This window comes from Jatropha curcas, chromosome 5, assembly GCF_041381405.1.
Source record: "Jatropha curcas cultivar XTBG-Jc1 chromosome 5, XTBG_Jcur_1.0, whole genome shotgun sequence".
Lineage (NCBI taxonomy): Eukaryota > Viridiplantae > Streptophyta > Magnoliopsida > Malpighiales > Euphorbiaceae > Jatropha > Jatropha curcas.
Window position 1 is genome coordinate 22,915,003 of NC_143155.1, and position 19,028 is coordinate 22,934,030.

Here is a 19,028-nt window from a genome sequence, read left to right on the forward strand (position 1 = left end):
ACGTGTGAACCTGAAGACTTTATTCATTACTTTCAAATTGGCACCAGCCCACCACCACCACCAACACCACCACTATTGCCGCCTTTTGCCACCCTCATCTTTTTTTTAGCGACAACTCATTTCACATTATGTCTACGAAAGTTATTCCTATATAAATCCAAATCGGTCTTGCTCTTATTCATCTTTGTCTTATGTATAGATATATAAAATAAGAAAATCTCTTTCTCATCGAAAATCCAAATCAATCATTCTCTGTCTAATTGCCATCCATCAGATTTAAAAAAGCCATCTCTCTCTCCCTCTCTATTGCTCCATCGCCTTTGATAGAGTGAAGTGCTAACTAACAAAACCATGGCGATTAGGAGGAGAGGCATAGCGGCGGTTATATTGGTGTTGGTATTCGCTTTTGAGATTGAGACAATCTGTTTGGCGCAGAGTATTAACAGAGGAAGCTTTCCTAAAGGTTTTGTGTTTGGCACTGCCTCTTCTGCTTTTCAGGTTAGTTATAATTTCTTCTTTCAAAACAAACTGACTGAAAATGGAAAATTGAAAGGAAGCTTTTAGTTTTAATGAGAGCCAATCAATCGTATTTCTTTTCTACTCCTTTTCTGCGAAGATTGGCTAAGAAGTCAATTGTTCGTCTCTCATGTCTTTATCGCGTTTGCCGTTTATAAGGGAAACAATACCATTATATTTTCACGTGACTCCTCTGTCGTTTTGGTTGTCCTTATCGTTTATAGGTGCGTGCCAGCAAGCTCATGTATTGTAGTTTGCTTATTCGTTGAAAATAGATGGAGCATCAAATTCTCTAGTTTACGAGGCAATGATGGCTTTTAATACATATAAAACGAACAAAAAAAGCTTTGAAATGAGCATCCTTATTCTAGATCATAAAATTAATATTTAAAATTTAAAATTTTATCCTTTTAACAAGTTCATTTACTGAAAAATAGAGCTAATATTCTTACTCTTAACAGAAGCAAAACCGCTTATCATCCATTAATATTAGTGAAATCAAACATTATCATTCATCGAATATTAGTGAAACCAGACAAAAAAATATATTATTGAACAATAATATTATTATTATTAAAAAAATAATAAAAATATTAATTTCATAATTATTGAACAATAAAAATATTATTATTAAAAAAATAATATTAATTTTACTGATTATTAAAAGACATTAAAAATATATAATATTAATATCATTAATGATATTAATTCTAACTTCATCAATATCTAAATTAAAAAATAAAGAATCACAAATTAGGAAAAATAATATAATGTGCCAATGTGACCTCAATAAAAATGCTGAAGCGCCGTTGTATTGATTATGAAAGCGTTAAACTTTTATATAGATATAATATATTATATAGGTATGTAATGTCGCACGTGATACGCTATTAATTATGGATTTAATTATTATTATGGATTTAATTATATCTTAAAAAAAATTTGGATTTGATTATTATTTTTTTTCATCGATCATTTTCTTTGCAGTATGAAGGAGCAGTGAAAGAGGATGGAAGGGGACCAAGTGTTTGGGACAAATTCTCACATTCTTTTGGTAATACTTTATTAAAATGGTCTTCACGCCTTTCTATAATGCTGTTTAGAGTAATTACATAATTTTTTATTGGTTTAAACCTAATTTTTTAAAAATCCCTTATTTGAAAGTTTTCCACAATTCAATTTTAGGTCTATAAAAATAATATTATGAAAATCAATTATTCAAAGGCCTATGATTAAGAATTCTTCTTCATTTTTTTTGATTCCGAGTTTAAATTAGAATTAATGAGTGGATTCACTTAAAACCGAATCGAATTAGTGTAAAAATAATAGATCGAATTTTTGTTAAAAAAAAGAATCAAACTCAACCAAATTATAAAATTTGGTTCAATTTATTTTTTGGTTGTCTTAATTTTTTTATTAAATCAGTTTGATTTTTACGGTATTTCAATTTTTTGGTTTTATATAACAAAAATCAAATTAAATTCACGGAAATTTGGTTATTTTCTATTAAAACATAAACAAACTGAATTTTTTTTAAAAATTATGTTCAGCCCTAAAGGACAATCTTCCTAATTTAAAAATGCTCCATTGCAACAAAAATTAAATAAATAAGGGTTGATAAAGTTTTATCTCAATAATATTTTCATTTTATATAAAAATATATGCCGCCGCGAGTTGAAAGTCTTAAATTAAGTGCTCATGACTGCAACAACTTTCCCCAATTTAAAAAGTGGGAAAAAATTACTACTACGGTGTAGCTTTGAAATTATATGATCAAGTTTACATTGCTTGCAGGCAAAATACTTGATTTTAGTAATGCTGATGTGGCTGTGGATCATTACCACCGTTTTAATGTACGTGCTGCGAGAGCCTAAATTTTATGTATTTAAGCAATAATAAAGTCATTTAATAGCAAAGTGCTATATTATTGCTTTCTTTAACTTTATAGTGTGACTGTAAATAGGAAGATATTCAACTTATGAAAGACATGGGCATGGATGCTTATAGATTTTCAATTTCTTGGTCTCGAATATATCCTAGTAAGTTCTCTTATACAAATAGTAATTCATGAATTTAAATATCGAATGATCAAAGCTTCTTATAATATACTTATCTGCATACAGATGGGACAGGAACGATAAATCAGGCAGGAATTGATCATTACAACAAAGTCATCAATGCTTTACTTGCTGCAGGTACTTTCTTTATTTAATCATTCTCTAATGCTAATAATTATCATAATCTGGTTAGTATTATGCTATCTAGTTAGTATTATGAGGGGGATCAAGGTTCAGTTCAAACTCTATACTTTAACCCATTTATTTTTGGAGTCATTTATCTTCCTTTTAATCAAATATTTAATGCAAACTTCATTCATCCTCTTTGAAGCTAAATCAAATCGTATCGAAACGGATTTTTGGCCTAGTTTTGAACATGCAAAGTTTGATTTTCAAAAGGTTGATCTACAATCCTTTTAAACCATGAAACCAGAACAGGCATTTCCAGAACTGGGATCACCCTTATTGTTTCTTAGTCAGAAAAAAGCAAGTGCTCAAATTCTAATATGATAAGGGTGCCTAAAGAAAGTCATAGCAAATAGAGATTCTCTATGTTCAGAACCAGGCTTACGCTTAAAAATGTTTAGTTACCTATTGAAAACAAAATGTGCAGGAATTGTGCCATATGTGACCCTATACCACTGGGACCTTCCTCAAGCCTTGGACGACAGATACAATGGATGGCTCAGTCCACAGATCATGTAAAAGACATTGCAAAACTGAAAAATATATATGGTATCACAAATTGCACATTTATATGATTCAATTCAATGAATTAACATTAGTCATTTACAGAAAGGACTTTGCAACATTTGCTGAGACTTGCTTTAGAGAATTTGGTGATAGAGTGAAGCATTGGATCACATTCAATGAACCTCACACATTTACTATACAAGGTTATGACGTAGGTCTTCAAGCTCCGGGGCGATGCTCCATAATTCTGCATCTCTTCTGCAGAGCTGGAAATTCTGCAACTGAGCCTTACATTGTTGCACACAATGTGCTGCTGAGTCATGGAACTGTGGCAGATATTTACAGGAAAAAATATAAGGCAAAACAAGGTGGATCAATAGGCATAGCACTTGATGTTATGTGGTTTGAGCCAGCAAGTAATTCGACAGAAGATATTGAAGCAACTCAAAGAGCCCAAGATTTTCAGCTTGGCTGGTAATTATATCCTTCAAATATTTATTCACTGATTGACACATTTCCATTTCTGTTACTATTTTCTATTCCATTATCCGAAAAGACTGGAAGTATTAACTGAATAGATAGACTTGTTAATTTTTTATTTTCTTGTTTTCTGTCTTGCTTGCAGGTTTATTGAACCTTTGATATTTGGTGATTATCCGAGTTCAATGAGAACTAGAGTTGGAGACCGGTTGCCAAAATTTTCCAAATCAGAAGCTGCTCTTGTTAAAGGCTCTTTGGATTTTGTGGGAATTAACCATTACACTACTTATTTTGCAGAACATAATTCAACTAACATAATTAATAGTCTTCTTAATGACTCCCTTTCAGACTCTGGGGCCAACACTCTCCGTAAGTTAACATAGCAAAAGTTTCTTTATTTGACATAATGTGAATGCATGCTCTAAATCAACTAAGAATATGTGTGTTCTTGTTATTTTTCAGCATTCAAAGGTCTTAAACCTATTGCAGACAGGGTAAGCAATTCATATAATTGACATATCTTCGTGTTTCATCAATTTCTACACTAGAAGATGTAGTAATACATCAAGTTGTCTCTAAATATGTGATGTGAGATTGCAAATTCAAACTGTAATCAAAGCTAGACTAACCTTTATTAACTTGAATTTTTAGGCCAGTTCTATATGGTTGTACATAGTTCCTGAAGGGATGAGAAGCTTAATGAATTACATCAAGAGAAAGTACGGGAATATTCCAATCATTATAACAGAAAACGGTAACTAATCATTTGAAATTCAGTTAATCAGCTTAATTTCCTTAATTTATCCTATTAGTAATATATTTTCTTAATAATTTTCTTTGCAGGAATGGACGATCCAAATGACCCTCTTAAACCCATTAAAGAAGCTCTGAAGGATGAGAAAAGGATCAAATACCATAACGACTATCTAACTAACTTGCTAGCTTCCATCAAGTATGAATAACTTTTATTTTAGTGTATATGGATTCTCCCATAATATGTTGAGGTCTGCAATATGATCTAACATTGCATTGTTTTGGCCATTGCAGAGAAGATGGGTGCAATGTGAAAGGGTATTTCGTATGGTCATTATTGGATAATTGGGAATGGGCAGCTGGATATACTTCAAGATTTGGTCTCTATTTTGTGGATTATAATGACAAACTCAAGAGATACCCTAAAGATTCCGTTAAGTGGTTCAAAAATTTCTTAACTTCTACTTAAAATGTAGACAAAGCAAGGAATTAAATTTTAAAATTGAATGTTATTTGTTGCTTTATATTACCTTTTCTTTCTTGCAAGAAGAAGAATTTCATCAAACAAAATCATTATATTACACAAATACGAGCCATTGGATGTATAAAAACTAATTCTGAAGATTCATTATGTAAAAGAATTGAGATGTGATATTTGATTTTGTAATGAAGTTCTACAAAATAGCTCTAGTGTATCTCTTTAAGCACAATTAAAAATCAAATTATATATTTTTTAAAAGGAAAGATATATTAATTATGCTGTACTTTTTAAATCTGTAGAGATATTTTTGGAAAAACAAAAAGGGAATTTGAAATTTGTTAGATGTGATTTCGGATTTATAGTAATCAAATCATAATTAACCAGTTGAATTACTTAACTTTTATTCCACACATTGAACGGCCAGGGTTTAATCCTTTTAATCCTGTGGTTAAGATTTAATTATAGAACGACGTCAACACCAAATTCGAAACGTATTAATCTAGAGTACAAAAATTGTCACAGTTCCAATCCTACCCTAATTCGGTTTCCAATTCCAAGATCCCCAAATTTCCACTCGATAAGGAAAATTCAAAGAAGGAAAACTTATAAAAATATGAACCTCGTACCTTGTCTTCACGGAATGGAATGCAATATATAAAGATCGCTTGTGCGAGCCTATTTATTCTACGATAACAAGTATTTCGTCTTCATAGTAAACATGGCGTCTGAATCTTTTGATTCTCTTGCTGCTTTAATGGCAGATTTGGGTTTAGATTCAAACCCGACTGCTGGTGAAATTAGGGTAGAAGAAGACTTGAATTTAACAATTGGGTATAGATTTTCACCTTATGATTATGAGTTGATTCTTTATTATCTCCTAAAGAAGATCTTGGACTTGCCTCTTCCTTTGAATATTATCACAGAGATTGATCTTCACCAGTATGATCCTGACCAGCTTCCAATTAGTAAGTTTTTTTTTCTTCTTTCTTTCTTGGTTTATTGAAAAAAATATTTATCATTAGGGTTTTTAAAAATTTTAATTTTTTATGTAAATAAAGATGATCGGATTTATTGATATTAATATGCGACGCATTTTATATTAAGGAAAACCAAAATTTAATATATAAGATTAAGTGTATTTATATTTTCTATTTTCAACTGTTTTTTTAAGAATTAAGTTTATCATTTTTGTTCTACAACAACCGTATCACAATTTCTATCTATTTTCTAACAAGTAATATCTGAGTATCTAAAGCTAACAGGTAAGGATCGGTTGTTGCAGGTGAATTTAGTTATGGCAAGCCAGGAGAGGCATATTTTTTTACACAGAGAGAAAGAAAATATTCATGCAATTCACTGTCAAAAAGGACCACTACAACTGGTTACTGGAAAGCTACAGGTCTTGATGTTAAGGTATTTCACAAGAAACTACATATACATATTGGATTCAAGAAAACTATGGTTTTCTACTGGGGAAAGGCACCAGAAGGAATCAGAAGCCCATGGATCATGCATGAATATAGACTCAATCCTTTTTTGTTTCCTGAAGCTCAGCAGGATGATACCCTTAAGAGCAAGGTAAGTTTAAGAACAAATTAATATATATTAATTTCTTTAACATTAATTAATTATGTTCTGATTAATTTTTTTTTTTTCTGTCAGATTGAGAGCTATGTGGTATGCAGAATTCGAGACAAAAGTGATAGTTTAGATGGAATAGAAAGACCTGGACAAGGGTTGGACGAAAAAAATAAAGATTAGACGGAAAAATTTCCAAGAACGGCAATGTTTGAACATCAGTTCTTGTTCTTATTTTAATTTATAAGAGTGAATTTAGTTTTTTTCCTATATATAAAAATTAATATCTTACTAGTTTTTTTTTTTTTTTTTTTTTATTTTCCTGTTGCTACTACTAAGGGTATCACTTGGGAAATTATATAAGTTTGTTGGACAAACAATATATTTTAGTCTTTGTCATTTAAAAGGTGTCATTTTTTTGGCTAAACCTATAAAATATCCTCAATTTTTAACAAGTCATTTAGTTTGAGTGTGTCAAGTGCGTCCAGCGACAACAATTTTTACAGTGTTCGAGTAATATTTTTATAGCGTTGGCCAATATATAACTTTTTATAAGAGATTAACCCTTCGGTAATATATAGCTTTCTATAAGAGATTAATTCATGTAATTTTTAATTTTAAGTATAAGTTTAAACTAGAGGTTGAGAGGTTAATCACTGTAAAATTTAACTTTTAGTCTAAGTTTGAACTAGAGATACCGTTTTATAAAAGATTAATCTATGTAATGTTTAACTTTTTAACTTTTAATGAACAGTTACTTAAACAGTTTAACGCTATGAAAAGTTAACTACTCATATTAGCCTCGATAACATTTAGCTTTTCAACTTTTAATGAGAAGTTACTCAAACAATTAAACAATTTTAAAATAGCCAACAACTAACAAAACAGTTAATTCTGTAGAATAAACCTTTTGTCTTTTTATTGAAATTAATGGCAAAGAATGTAATTTTTGATGGCAAGATCTCACACTTATACGGTGCAAATGTCAAAGACAATAATTTTTCTAAATAGTAAAAATAAAAGGCGTAATGCATAATTTTGCTGTTGAATTATTACAGTTTCTTCTAGCAACCCCATAAACTTTGCGGGGGTTTTATCACGACTATGTACTAACAAATCATGACCATTCCTAAAATGTAAAAAAGAAGTGAATACACGCACTTAATGATGTAGATTGAGTAATAACACGTGTAATTCATATAGAGACCAAATGTTGACTGGGAAGAAATAAATAAAATTAAAATTAAAAAAATGATGACAGGAAAAAAATAAATAGAAAGAAAAAAATGATATTAATCAAGGAAAAGTCGCTATTTTTATTAATTTGCTTTCTTTTCAGAGATTGTTGGTCAATCTTTTTTCATTCAATGTGCACGAAGAGCAATGTAGAACTGGGCGAGGCAAAGCTTAGAAGCGACGGGAGAATTAGAGTCAAAAACTAGATAACTCATAACAGCAGGCTTGGCTATTGATCTGTAGAGCAAGCCGAGGAGATTCTATGGTGGTAAGGAGCTGAGAATAAGTTGGCAAAAAGGAAAAAGGAATGAGACTCTTTGAAGGGATTCAGTCCAATGCTAGGTTATATACTGATTCTTAGTTAGAATACAGCCACACCGTCATCTTCGGCATCATCATTGGAATCTCCACTTTGCCTTTTTTCTCGATCAGTCCTGCTCCTGCTTTTGTTCTTGACGTTAATAGTTCTCCTTTGGGCTTTGACGGTTTACATACAAGGCTCATATCTCATGGACCAAGTTTTTGATCTAATGGCATTAGGAAGCCACGTTGGACACGCATTTGGTGATTCACTCTCCCAAACGCTATTGAATGCACATTCTTTTTTAAATCACGGTAAAACTCCTATAAAGTTGAGAAGCTACTAGAAAAAACGGTGACAAGGGTAAAATTATGTGTTAAGCTAAAAATAAAATAGTGATTTCCAATTATTTTTTATTTAAAATTATTATAAATATAAAAAATCCCGTGACTAAATTGAAAATAAATTACATAATTTTTAATCTTTTCCGCAGCTTCTAGAACAAAAGTTGACAGTCTAATTCCATCACGTTCCGTTAGTCTTTGCAATCAATTGAGAATTGTAAAGTTATAAAAGATGATTTATGTGACAGAAGACAATTAATCTTCACAATATTGCTAAATTAAGTGAAGATGCATTTAGAATAATAACGTAATGCCTACTCTTCAATCACCAAACTCACATAAAAAATCTGTCGCAAGGATTGCAAAGTGCTTCAAGTGGGCCCATTCACCTAATTATTTTTAATTTTACTTTTAATTGTTTTTATTTCGAATAATTAGAGATTAATTATGTCCAAAGAAAGTTGTTTTTTTTTTTTTTTTAATCGAAACTTTGCATTACTCATAACAAGGAATTAAACATTGTGAAATTCGATTCCAGGTATGGAGACAAACAAAAGAATATGAAGCTCTAATTAACATATGAATTCCAATATTATCTTGTCTTCTAATCTATCTAATAGTCACATCTAGCTTAGAGACTAACAAATCGTTGCAATTGTTTGGATAACCTCCCAAGTCCCACACCGAACAAAAATGAAAAAAGGAACCAAAATATAATGGTTCAACCCAACCCATTAGTATGAGGTTTTTTGGGAGGTGCCCAAAAACAAATCCGTGAGGATTTGGCCCAAAGCGGACAATATCATACTAATCCGGGGTTAGATGAGGGTACGCGCGGTCCCAACAACGCAATCACTAATAATTAACTCAAGTTCAGAAAAATCTAAATTAGAATAGTTTAAAGAATAAAGAATAGACTGACAATTGTAAAAATGCAACCTGGAGAGAGCTTATTATTCATGAAAAACATTAGAAAGGAAATCAACTTTAACATGACTTGGAACCTCACTCCAAACCTCAAACTATCATGAAAACAAGATACTCTAATAAGTGCGTGCTCTTGTGAATATAAACTTAAAAAGCTTCAAAATAAAAATTTTAAAATCACTAACTAATTAGATTTTTGATACACCAAGTCATACCCTAACGGTAAGATTCGAAATTCCTCCCACCCAAATGCTCAAAATAATAATAATAATAATAATAATAATAATAATAATAATAATTTTCATCAACTATAATTTGATAATTAAAGTTCTTATCAAATAAGTTTCGTTTAACTGCTCGGTACAAATTAATCATCAATTTTCATGAAAAAACTAAACCAAAAATCTTTTTATTCTAAAAAACTCCTATTGTATTTTTAAAGTAATTGAAAAAATCAATCAGATGATATTTTGATTCTTCATTTGTTAATATGATTTTTTTATTTATTTTATTTTTTATATTAATTTTACTAAAATTAGATAATTGACAGTATCTTATTATGCCGGACATTATATTGCTCGTCTTTGCCACCTCTCAATTAAATAATAGTAATTCATTTCAAAATAATAATAATAATAATAATAATAATAATAAACCAAATTGTAGTGTCTTACACATTCAATTCAAATACTCTTGCATATTCGAATGTTCATAGTTTTAAAATTATTATTTTCTTCTAATTTGGATCTCTAACTACCACTTGTATATTATATGACTTCCATCTTACTCAAAATTATGTTCTCACCCACCATTTTATATTCTTTTGCAATTTATTTTCTAATATTTTATCATTTTATTATATATTGTTGTTTTATGTTGATACTATTTTATAATATAATTAAATATATTCCTTTTTATTAATATCTTTTATTTTTTTAAGAGAAATTTTTACATCCTATATTTCTTTAATTATATATATTTTTTTGGTACAAGACTGAAGGAATATTAAAATAAAATAAAATAGATAATATGCAACACTATTTTATTTTATTTTTATCGAAATTGAATGAGTTACTTCATATAGATAATTATTTTTGCTAGTAAATTTAAAATTAATTAATGTATTAATTAAAAATCCATAGGTAGTATGTTGATTCATGTTTGTTATAAAGGAACTTTCTTATAAGTTAGACCATTTGCTATTGGTAGTGTCGGTGGATCAATAATTAATTTATATTCATAGGCCAAAGATATCTAAATGTTGTAATTTTGCATTTAATACTTAATAAATGAGAAATATATATAAACTAATTATTGTTTAATGCATTGTTACAATCTCGTATCACAATAGCATTCTAAATTACAATTATAATTAAATTATAAATAAAAAATGCATTTATTAGCAGACGATAGTATAATTTATCTAACTTTTTGACTATCGATAAATGAATTGACCAAAGAGTGGCCACTGGACACGTAAACAAAATCTAAATGGTCCATATTAAGGGATAAATTATGTAATTTCATTATTTTGAGCATTAATGGTTAATGATGTAATTAGTGAAAAATATATATATAAATATTTTTGCTTTGTAGAAGTTGTTTTTATTTAAAATTATGTTTTTTTTAAAAAAATAAGCAGTATTAATTAATTTTTTGTAATTTTAGTATTGTTTTTACTAAATAAAATAATGATATGCGTGCAATCTATTAAAACCTATCTTATTATTTTTCTATTTTCTTATTTTAATTTTAGTTATAAATTAATTAATTAAGAATAGAGTAATTATATGAAACGAAGAGCAAATTTGGTTAAATTGAATAATATTTTATTATAATTTAATTATTTTTTGAATTAACCTATAAAAACTTTAAATGACAATAGTAAAATAGTAACTCGTATTTTATTATAATTTAATTTAATTAATTATTTTTTGAATTACCCTTAAAAACTTTAAATGACAACAGTAAACTCTGTGTTACAAAAATGAATTGAAATATAATATTTTGTTTATAGAAATTAAGATCAACTTTATATAAAATTGACAAGAAGCGTTTATTACATTACAATTCATTACATAAATTTTATTTAATCCGTTGGGAATAAATTACTGTGGTTGATTGACCGTTGACGCAATTAAAGTACTTATTTTTTTTTTTTTTAAAAAAAAAGAAAGAAAGAAAGAAATGGCCCATCCTATAAGTGGTACAAGTTTTTGAAAATGGAAAATCGAAGTGGTTAGATCATGGAAACCTGAGTAGAAAATATATACTAAATCTCTATATAAAGAGAAGCGTCCCTTTGATCTCCACGTTCTTCGGCAAGACCATTTTCTCTCTTCTTCTCTGTCACACCTCCTTCACTCTCTCTCTTTGTTAACCGTAAATTGCAAGGTATAATCTCATCTGATTTATCTCCTTCCTTTCACTTTTTGATCTGTTCTTGCAAATGGGCAATTTTGCTTTGGTGTTTGGTTATATGGGCTTATGTTTGTTTTAAGTAGTAAGCTTGTTACGGAGTTGGGGTTTTAGTTTGTATATGATTCAGTCTATGTGAACAGATCTGTAGTTGTTATTTTGGTGTATAGATCCATGATAACTGTTTGTTATGGATCCCGTAGCTGAAATTTCTGTTTGTGATTTATTCATTACATTTGAATATTTTAGGTTTTTGGAATTTGTTCATTTTGCGTATTAGATCTATGTTACGTCTTCGTTTTGGATCTGATAGCTGAATTTGCTCTGTGGCTTATTGATTGCATTTTAAGATTTGCGGGTACTGGAATTTGTTCATTTTGGTTTTGAGAACTTCTATTAGCAGTTACCTATGACCTGGTGTCTGTAATTTATAAGGCAATGGACTCCAATCATAGATCTAGAAATCTAATCCCCTGAATTATCATTGATTTGTTTGCTTCAATTCAAAATTGAAACCACATAACTGCCAAGTTCCAGTTCAATGGGATTTAATTTTGAGTGTTTTTGTGATTCTTCATTTAGTTAGTATTCAATCTGCATACATTTTAATTAAATTTATAGTTCACAATTTAGTTTAGAGGAAGAATTATTTATTCTGGATTTATTACATTTATGTTATCAGACAAGTGATGTGTTAAAAAATTTGGAGTTTGGGCGATTGAGAAGGTTTTATCTTGTCTTGGTCATTTATGTCAACATAAACTTGCTGTGGACTGTTGTCTTTTTTCTTACTGTAGGCTATTCATTTCATAGCAGATAAACATGGTGAAGATTTGTTGTATTGGTGCTGGCTATGTTGGTGGGCCCACCATGGCGGTGATTGCTCTGAAGTGTCCAGAAATTGAAGTAGCTGTAGTTGACATTTCTGTGGCACGAATCACTGCCTGGAACAGTGAGCAACTCCCCATCTATGAGCCAGGCCTTGACGGTGTGGTGAAGGAGTGTAGAGGAAAGAATCTTTTCTTTAGTACTGACGTGGAAAAACATGTTTCGGAGGCTGATATAGTCTTTGTATCAGTTAATACCCCAACCAAAACCCAAGGACTTGGAGCTGGCAAAGCAGCTGATTTGACTTATTGGGAGAGTGCTGCTCGAATGATTGCAGATGTATCAAAATCCGATAAAATTGTTGTTGAGAAATCAACTGTCCCTGTGAAAACAGCTGAGGCAATTGAAAAAATTTTGACCCACAACAGCAAAGGAATCAACTTTCAGATTCTATCGAACCCCGAATTTCTTGCCGAAGGAACTGCAATTCAAGACCTTTTTCATCCAGATCGTGTTCTAATTGGTGGCAGGGAGACTCCAGAAGGACAAAAAGCAATTGAAACATTGAAAGGTGTTTATGCCCATTGGGTCCCTGTGGAACAAATTATATGCACCAACCTTTGGTCTGCCGAGCTCTCTAAACTTGCTGCAAATGCCTTTTTGGCACAGAGGATTTCCTCTGTCAATGCCATGTCAGCCCTCTGTGAAGCCACCGGTGCAGACGTTGCCGAAGTTTCACATGCTGTTGGTAAGGACACAAGAATTGGGCCCAAGTTCTTGAATGCTAGTGTGGGTTTTGGTGGATCTTGTTTCCAGAAAGATATTTTGAACTTGGTCTATATTTGCGAGTGCAATGGTCTTCCTGAGGTTGCGAATTACTGGAAACAGGTAATTAAGGTAAATGACTACCAGAAGACCCGCTTCGTGAACCGTGTGGTTTCTTCAATGTTCAACACAGTTTCAGGAAAGAAGATTGCAATTTTGGGATTTGCTTTCAAGAAAGACACTGGTGATACTAGGGAGACCCCTGCTATCGATGTTTGCAAGGGCTTATTGGGCGACAAAGCTCAACTGAGCATATATGACCCACAGGTTTCAGAGGACCAAATTCAGAGGGATCTCTCTATGAAGAAATTTGACTGGGATCATCCAATTCATCTTCAACCAATGAGTCCAACAGGTGTCAAGCAAGTTAGTTGTGTTTGGGATGCTTATGAGGCTACAAAGGATGCTCATGGTATCTGCATTCTTACTGAATGGGACGAGTTCAAAACTCTTGATTACCAGAGGATTTATGATAACATGCAGAAGCCTGCATTTGTTTTTGATGGCCGTAATGTTGTAGATGTTGAGAAGCTGAGGCAAATTGGGTTCATTGTTTACTCCATTGGTAAGCCATTAGATGCATGGTTGAAGGACATGCCTGCTGTTGCTTAAAATCCCAAGACTGCATGACTTTAAGTAGCTTGTGAGTTGTGACTGGTGTTGTGGAATCGTATATGACAGGCATTATCATGTTATAATTCTTTTTCCCTTTAGCCATTTTATAATCTCTTCCAGTTTTGCTATTTGGTTGTTTTTCTTTATTTTTGTAAGGATTTCACGGCAGGATTATGTTTAGATCAATTTCCATTAGTAGAAAATTTGAATATTTTGTTCTTATTGGTTTAATGTAATAAAGCAGATCTTGAGAAATTATGTGATGACCTTTGTCCATTTAATCTTGCATTTTACTTCCTGAGGTTACGGATTTTAATCTCTTTTTGTCTTAAGGAAATTTCCGAACCAACAGTTAAATCTCTATTACTCGCTGCATATACAATGCAATTGGTGGTTTGATGCAGATGATAGTTATTTCATAGTATGAATAGTTACTAGTACTTGATTTCTATTTATATTATATTTAAATTTTATTAATTTCATCAAAATAATCAATATTTTTTCTTTCAACTTAATATTTTTTATGATATTTAATTTATAATTATTTAAACATAATAATTTTTATTAAATATTATTTTAAATAATTTAATTTTTATTATATGAACGTTAAAACAAAAAAAATAATATATTCACCTTAGAATTTTTTCAATATATTAATTTTTATTTTTATTTAAATTAAATAAAACATAAAATTTTGGATTTTTTTTTGCCATCAAAAAAATTTATAAAATTAGTATTTCTTAATGGTAGCTTGAAAAAATCACTTTAAATGGTCCAATCAAATAATAGAAAAGTAAAAGAAAAAATCTATAATTCAAATATAATTCAACCAAGTTATAGAAAAATAAAGAAAAAAAATTAAAAAAACCAAATATAAATATCGAAAATTCAACTGATCGTAGCTGGGGTTTAGATAGAGTTCTTAATTCTCGATCACAAATATCCTTTTTTCTAAATAATCCTACATAAATAAAGTTATGCAATTTAAATAATTTAATAAAGATAATTTATATTAAAGAAAAAAAATTAATTTTTGAACATAAAAAAAATGCAAGTGGTTAGGAAAAATAGAATTTTGAAGAGAAAGAGCAATAATATTCATTAATAATGCTTAAATTAGAAAGACTAAAGTTTCAATGTTACGATGTTGCTTTGGTCAAAGTATGAGTTGACTCTATTCGTGGATAGTAATTAAGAAGATATTATGTTTAAGAATATAATTAATTAATTAATGAAAGAAAATCTAATTATTGAAATTTAGAAAAAAAATTTCAAATAAGTTATTATATTTCAGAAAATTGTGCCAGAACAGGAGCTTGACTTTTTTTTATTATTATTATTATTTTAAGGAAAACCAGGCATAATTGATTGAGGGACCTTAATGTCATTGCACGGGAGATCCGGACCGGTTTATTTATAATAAGGTCCAGCTCCTTACAAAGAAAACCCGGTCTATCTTTCGGATCGCGTCGTGTACAAAAAGCGCAAACCTGAAATTCGTATTCATCGTCGCCCTCTCCCAAATTCAACCTGAAATCGATCTCCGATATCTCTTGATTTTGACGATTATTCTTCGAATCAAAACTCAATTCGTTTAATTCAAACTCTCCTCTTTCGATCGATATCTCTTTCGACTTTTGCCGTTAGTTCTGACATATTCTAGGGTTAGGGTTTCGCGTCGTGCTCTCTTCGGCTCTCTAATCTCTCTATTTCGTATGGGTGTTGAGTCTCCTCTGTATATATCTTAATTTCCCCATTGATTTTGGCTCTATTTTTGTATATTATTGCTGTTCTGTTCGACCTTTAGGGTTTCGAAGTTTTCGATTCGTGTAGGATTTGTTGCAATCTGTAAATTGGTTTAGGGGTTTGATTCTCTTTGTTATTTCGCCTCTTATCATCCTCTTTTCCGTCCGAATTTGGTTGGATATTTTGTGAATTGGGAATTTAGGGTTAGGGTTTTTTTATGAAAATTTGTAGGTTCCCTTTTCATAAATTTGTTTAGGGATACGCCTAACCAAATCAATTAGTATCTTGGCGATACAATTGGGGATCCTTTACGCCTAAATTAAGTGCCATACTACTCCTATTCTGTTTGGTATTTTGAATTCAAGGAATTTGGAGGTAAATGCACGTTGTTACTCTCATTATTGTTGATTTGTCATATTTGTTAGCATTTACGTTTGGTTATGGTATAAAATATGTTTCATTGTGTGGTTGGCTACTAGCTAGCTTGGCTATATGTTTTCGTTGAAGCTCACTGTATTGTGGTAAAAATTGAAATAGTTACTGGTTAGCTTGCTTTTTCTCATATGGTACCAAGTCACAATGTGTTAGCTTAATAGTTAATTTGACAAATATTCGTTAAAATGGAACGCTCTGACATTAAGCATTTTTGTTTCCATGTCTGTTTATATAATGTTCAATCTTTATCTGTGTTCCCACCATTCATTAGTTATGCCTTTTGTGACCATGCATCTGCCATTAATAAATGCTTCAGGAATGTATTCTTTTCTTTCTTTAGAACACATATTTTTATATACTAACTATTATTCGTATCTTCTTGTATCTCATACTTAGCTAATTGTCTTATCCCCAACTTTTATTGTTTTCAATTTTGAATGAGCTAAAGGCTTCTTGTAAATATTAATCCTTTTTCACCACACCTTTTTCCCATTGTATTATCGACTTGCTGAGATATGCAATTGTTTCTGGCATTTGAGGGTATAGGAATTCTGCTTCAACTTTGTCTCAGTTTTAGTTCTTTGTCTTGCAGACTAAAATGGGATTCAAACGGCCTTTTGATAGTGATGAGTTCCAGGAGCTTCCTTTTAAGCAGGCTAGACAGTTGGACTTCGGCAATAACTTGACTCAGTTTGCACATTTGTATAAAACTACATCCCTGGCACTTGATGTTACAGGTAAAAGTTGTGGCCACTTTCTTGTATGTCTTTATTTTGCCCTTTGCTTGGTGTTTTGTTAACCTGACTTAACTATCTATATGCCGATTCATTTGAAACTGCCATTTGTTTATTGATTTTGTTTATTTTGTATGAAGCAGATGATTATGATAGAGGCTTTGTAAAATCTCAACATCATCACACATTTGAAAATAACACTGTCTTTGAAGTTCCAAATTTCTCAAGAGATATTGAGATCAGTGCTCCTTTGTCTTTGGTCACGAGCAGTTCTAGTGATGAAGATGTTGGTTCCAGGGCAGCAGCAGCAGCTTACCCTTATTCTCAGGGGCATTCTGAATTTGATTTTCCTCGGAGATTTGTTCCTTTTGAGGATGCCTACTGTTCATACTTGGACCGTTCTCCTAGAAGACAAGTTCCTCTTGGACCAAATCATCAAGCTAGCATTCCAATTTGGGGTGGGCATTTAAAGAACCCATTGGAAAGGGAAGGTTCATTCAATCCAAATAGCTACTCTTTAGTGTCTGAATCAAACAATGATATATACAATGACAATGAAGAGAGGATGATGGGCACCTGTATTATGCCAATGCCGGATGCAGAATCATCTGAAAATAAGAATAATGAGGCTGGCAATGGCAGAACAGATTGTTGTTGCCTAGATGAAGGCTCTGTTAGATGTGTAAGACAGCATGTAATGGAAGCTAGGGAAAAACTCAAAAATTCCCTTGGGTATGAAAAATTTGAGCATTTGGGATTTTATGACATGGGAGAGGAGGTGACACGTAAATGGAGCGAGGAAGATCAACGGGCATTTCATGCTGTTGTATATTCCAATCCTGCATCCTTTGGCCAGAATTTTTGGAAGCAATTGTCACAAGTTTTTGCTACTCGATCCACGAAGGAAATTGTCAGCTATTACTTCAATGTCTTCATGCTTCGGAGGAGGGCTGCTCAGAACAGATCCAACTTGCTGGACATTGACAGTGATGATGATGAGTTGCATGGAATCAATAGGGGATCATATAAAGTTCAAGTTTCAGAAGAAGATGATGACTCTGATATTGACTCTGTTGATCAGAACGATCATGCAGATCATAGAGATAATATTCCCATTGAAGACGACGATGACGACGACGACGACGACGACCATGATGGTGATGAGGATCTGGGAGATGGTGGTGGAGATGCCACAGGTGAAGATTCTGGGATAGATTATGTCTCAGAAACACCTGATACAAAGTCATTTGATGGAAGCAGGTTAAATGCTGCTGCTGTTGAGCATGTTGGTAATAATGCAGGAATTGTCAGAGAGGATTTCACTGTTCAAGATGATTCATGCATGTCGTTTGAGTTCCAAGCTGATAAGGATGACTCTTGTGATCCCGGTGACACTGGGGCGGCTCTGCAAGTGAACAGTGCAACTAAGAGTGATAACAGAGCATGCTTGCCTGGTAATGGGGATGAATACAGTGATGCGGTGGATCATGATCATGTGTACTTACTGGATCCTTGTGATGCTAAAGCTTGGGATGCCCGATATACAGTTCCAATAAAAGGTGTTGAGCTTCTACCCACATGCAACATGATTGAAGAAATTTTTGGACAAGGAACAAGCAGTGATTAGAACAGAAATAACCACCGAAGGAGCTATTGCCATCCTCAGTGTACAGTTAGTGTGACCTTTTCAAGGGTCTGGATCCTGGGAGTTCTCTAGCTAAGCAAATTATGCAAGAAAATTTCTTTCTAGAGGATGGCCGTTTTTCCTTTTTGTGAAGTAGGAAGGGGGGGAATGGAATGAAAAAAAAAGCAGATTTTTGTTTTTGGTTTTCTTGATGTACACATTCATTTTGTGGAATGTAAAATTCACGAGTTTTGTTAATATAGGCTCTCTCAATTTTAGGAATATATGTATCTAACTATTTACAAAAAGGACAGTGAAGGCTAGTGAAGTCCTGGTTGGTTCTAATCCCAACCTTATATTGAAACCTTGATGGAGAAATGGATTCCAACCTTGGTTCTCACTTGGATTCCAGTTTTGAATTATTTTTAACAAGAACG

General features: G+C 31.7%; 4 protein-coding genes across 6 annotated transcripts; all 4 read left to right on the top strand.

Annotated features, from left to right (window-relative positions):
- BGLU40 (beta glucosidase 40) lies at positions 1-5,183 on the top strand. The gene is made up of 12 exons (XM_012212370.4): positions 1-498; positions 1,504-1,570; positions 2,311-2,369; positions 2,480-2,555; positions 2,640-2,711; positions 3,187-3,274; positions 3,369-3,740; positions 3,892-4,115; positions 4,209-4,240; positions 4,398-4,500; positions 4,590-4,698; positions 4,794-5,183. The coding sequence occupies exons 1-12, from the start codon at positions 352-354 to the stop codon at positions 4,966-4,968; spliced, it is 1,524 nt and encodes a 507-aa protein (XP_012067760.1). The 5' UTR covers positions 1-351; the 3' UTR covers positions 4,969-5,183.
- A 307-nt stretch (positions 5,184-5,490) lies between these two features.
- LOC105630956 (NAC transcription factor 25) lies at positions 5,491-6,861 on the top strand. Its single transcript, XM_012212956.4, has 3 exons — positions 5,491-5,945; positions 6,263-6,558; positions 6,643-6,861. Exons 1-3 carry the CDS (start codon positions 5,699-5,701, stop codon positions 6,739-6,741), a joined length of 642 nt encoding a protein of 213 aa, XP_012068346.1. The 5' UTR covers positions 5,491-5,698; the 3' UTR covers positions 6,742-6,861.
- Positions 6,862-11,584: 4,723 nt separating this feature from the next.
- UGD1 (UDP-glucose dehydrogenase 1) lies at positions 11,585-14,315 on the top strand. 3 transcript variants are annotated; one of them, XM_012212368.4, is made up of 2 exons: positions 11,585-11,760; positions 12,582-14,315. In XM_012212368.4, the coding sequence occupies exon 2, from the start codon at positions 12,607-12,609 to the stop codon at positions 14,047-14,049; it is 1,443 nt and encodes a 480-aa protein (XP_012067758.1). In that variant the 5' UTR covers positions 11,585-11,760; positions 12,582-12,606; the 3' UTR covers positions 14,050-14,315. The 3 variants fall into 3 exon arrangements, with proteins under 3 accessions (XP_012067758.1, XP_037492507.1, XP_012067759.1); XM_037636579.2 differs by having other exon boundaries at positions 12,598-14,315; XM_012212369.3 differs by having other exon boundaries at positions 11,586-11,760; positions 12,601-14,315.
- A 1,183-nt stretch (positions 14,316-15,498) lies between these two features.
- Positions 15,499-18,873, top strand: LOC105630528 (ELM2 domain protein). Its single transcript, XM_012212367.4, has 3 exons — positions 15,499-16,173; positions 16,826-16,970; positions 17,111-18,873. The coding sequence occupies exons 2-3, from the start codon at positions 16,832-16,834 to the stop codon at positions 18,592-18,594; spliced, it is 1,623 nt and encodes a 540-aa protein (XP_012067757.1). The 5' UTR covers positions 15,499-16,173; positions 16,826-16,831; the 3' UTR covers positions 18,595-18,873.
- The last annotated feature ends 155 nt before the right edge of the window (positions 18,874-19,028 follow it).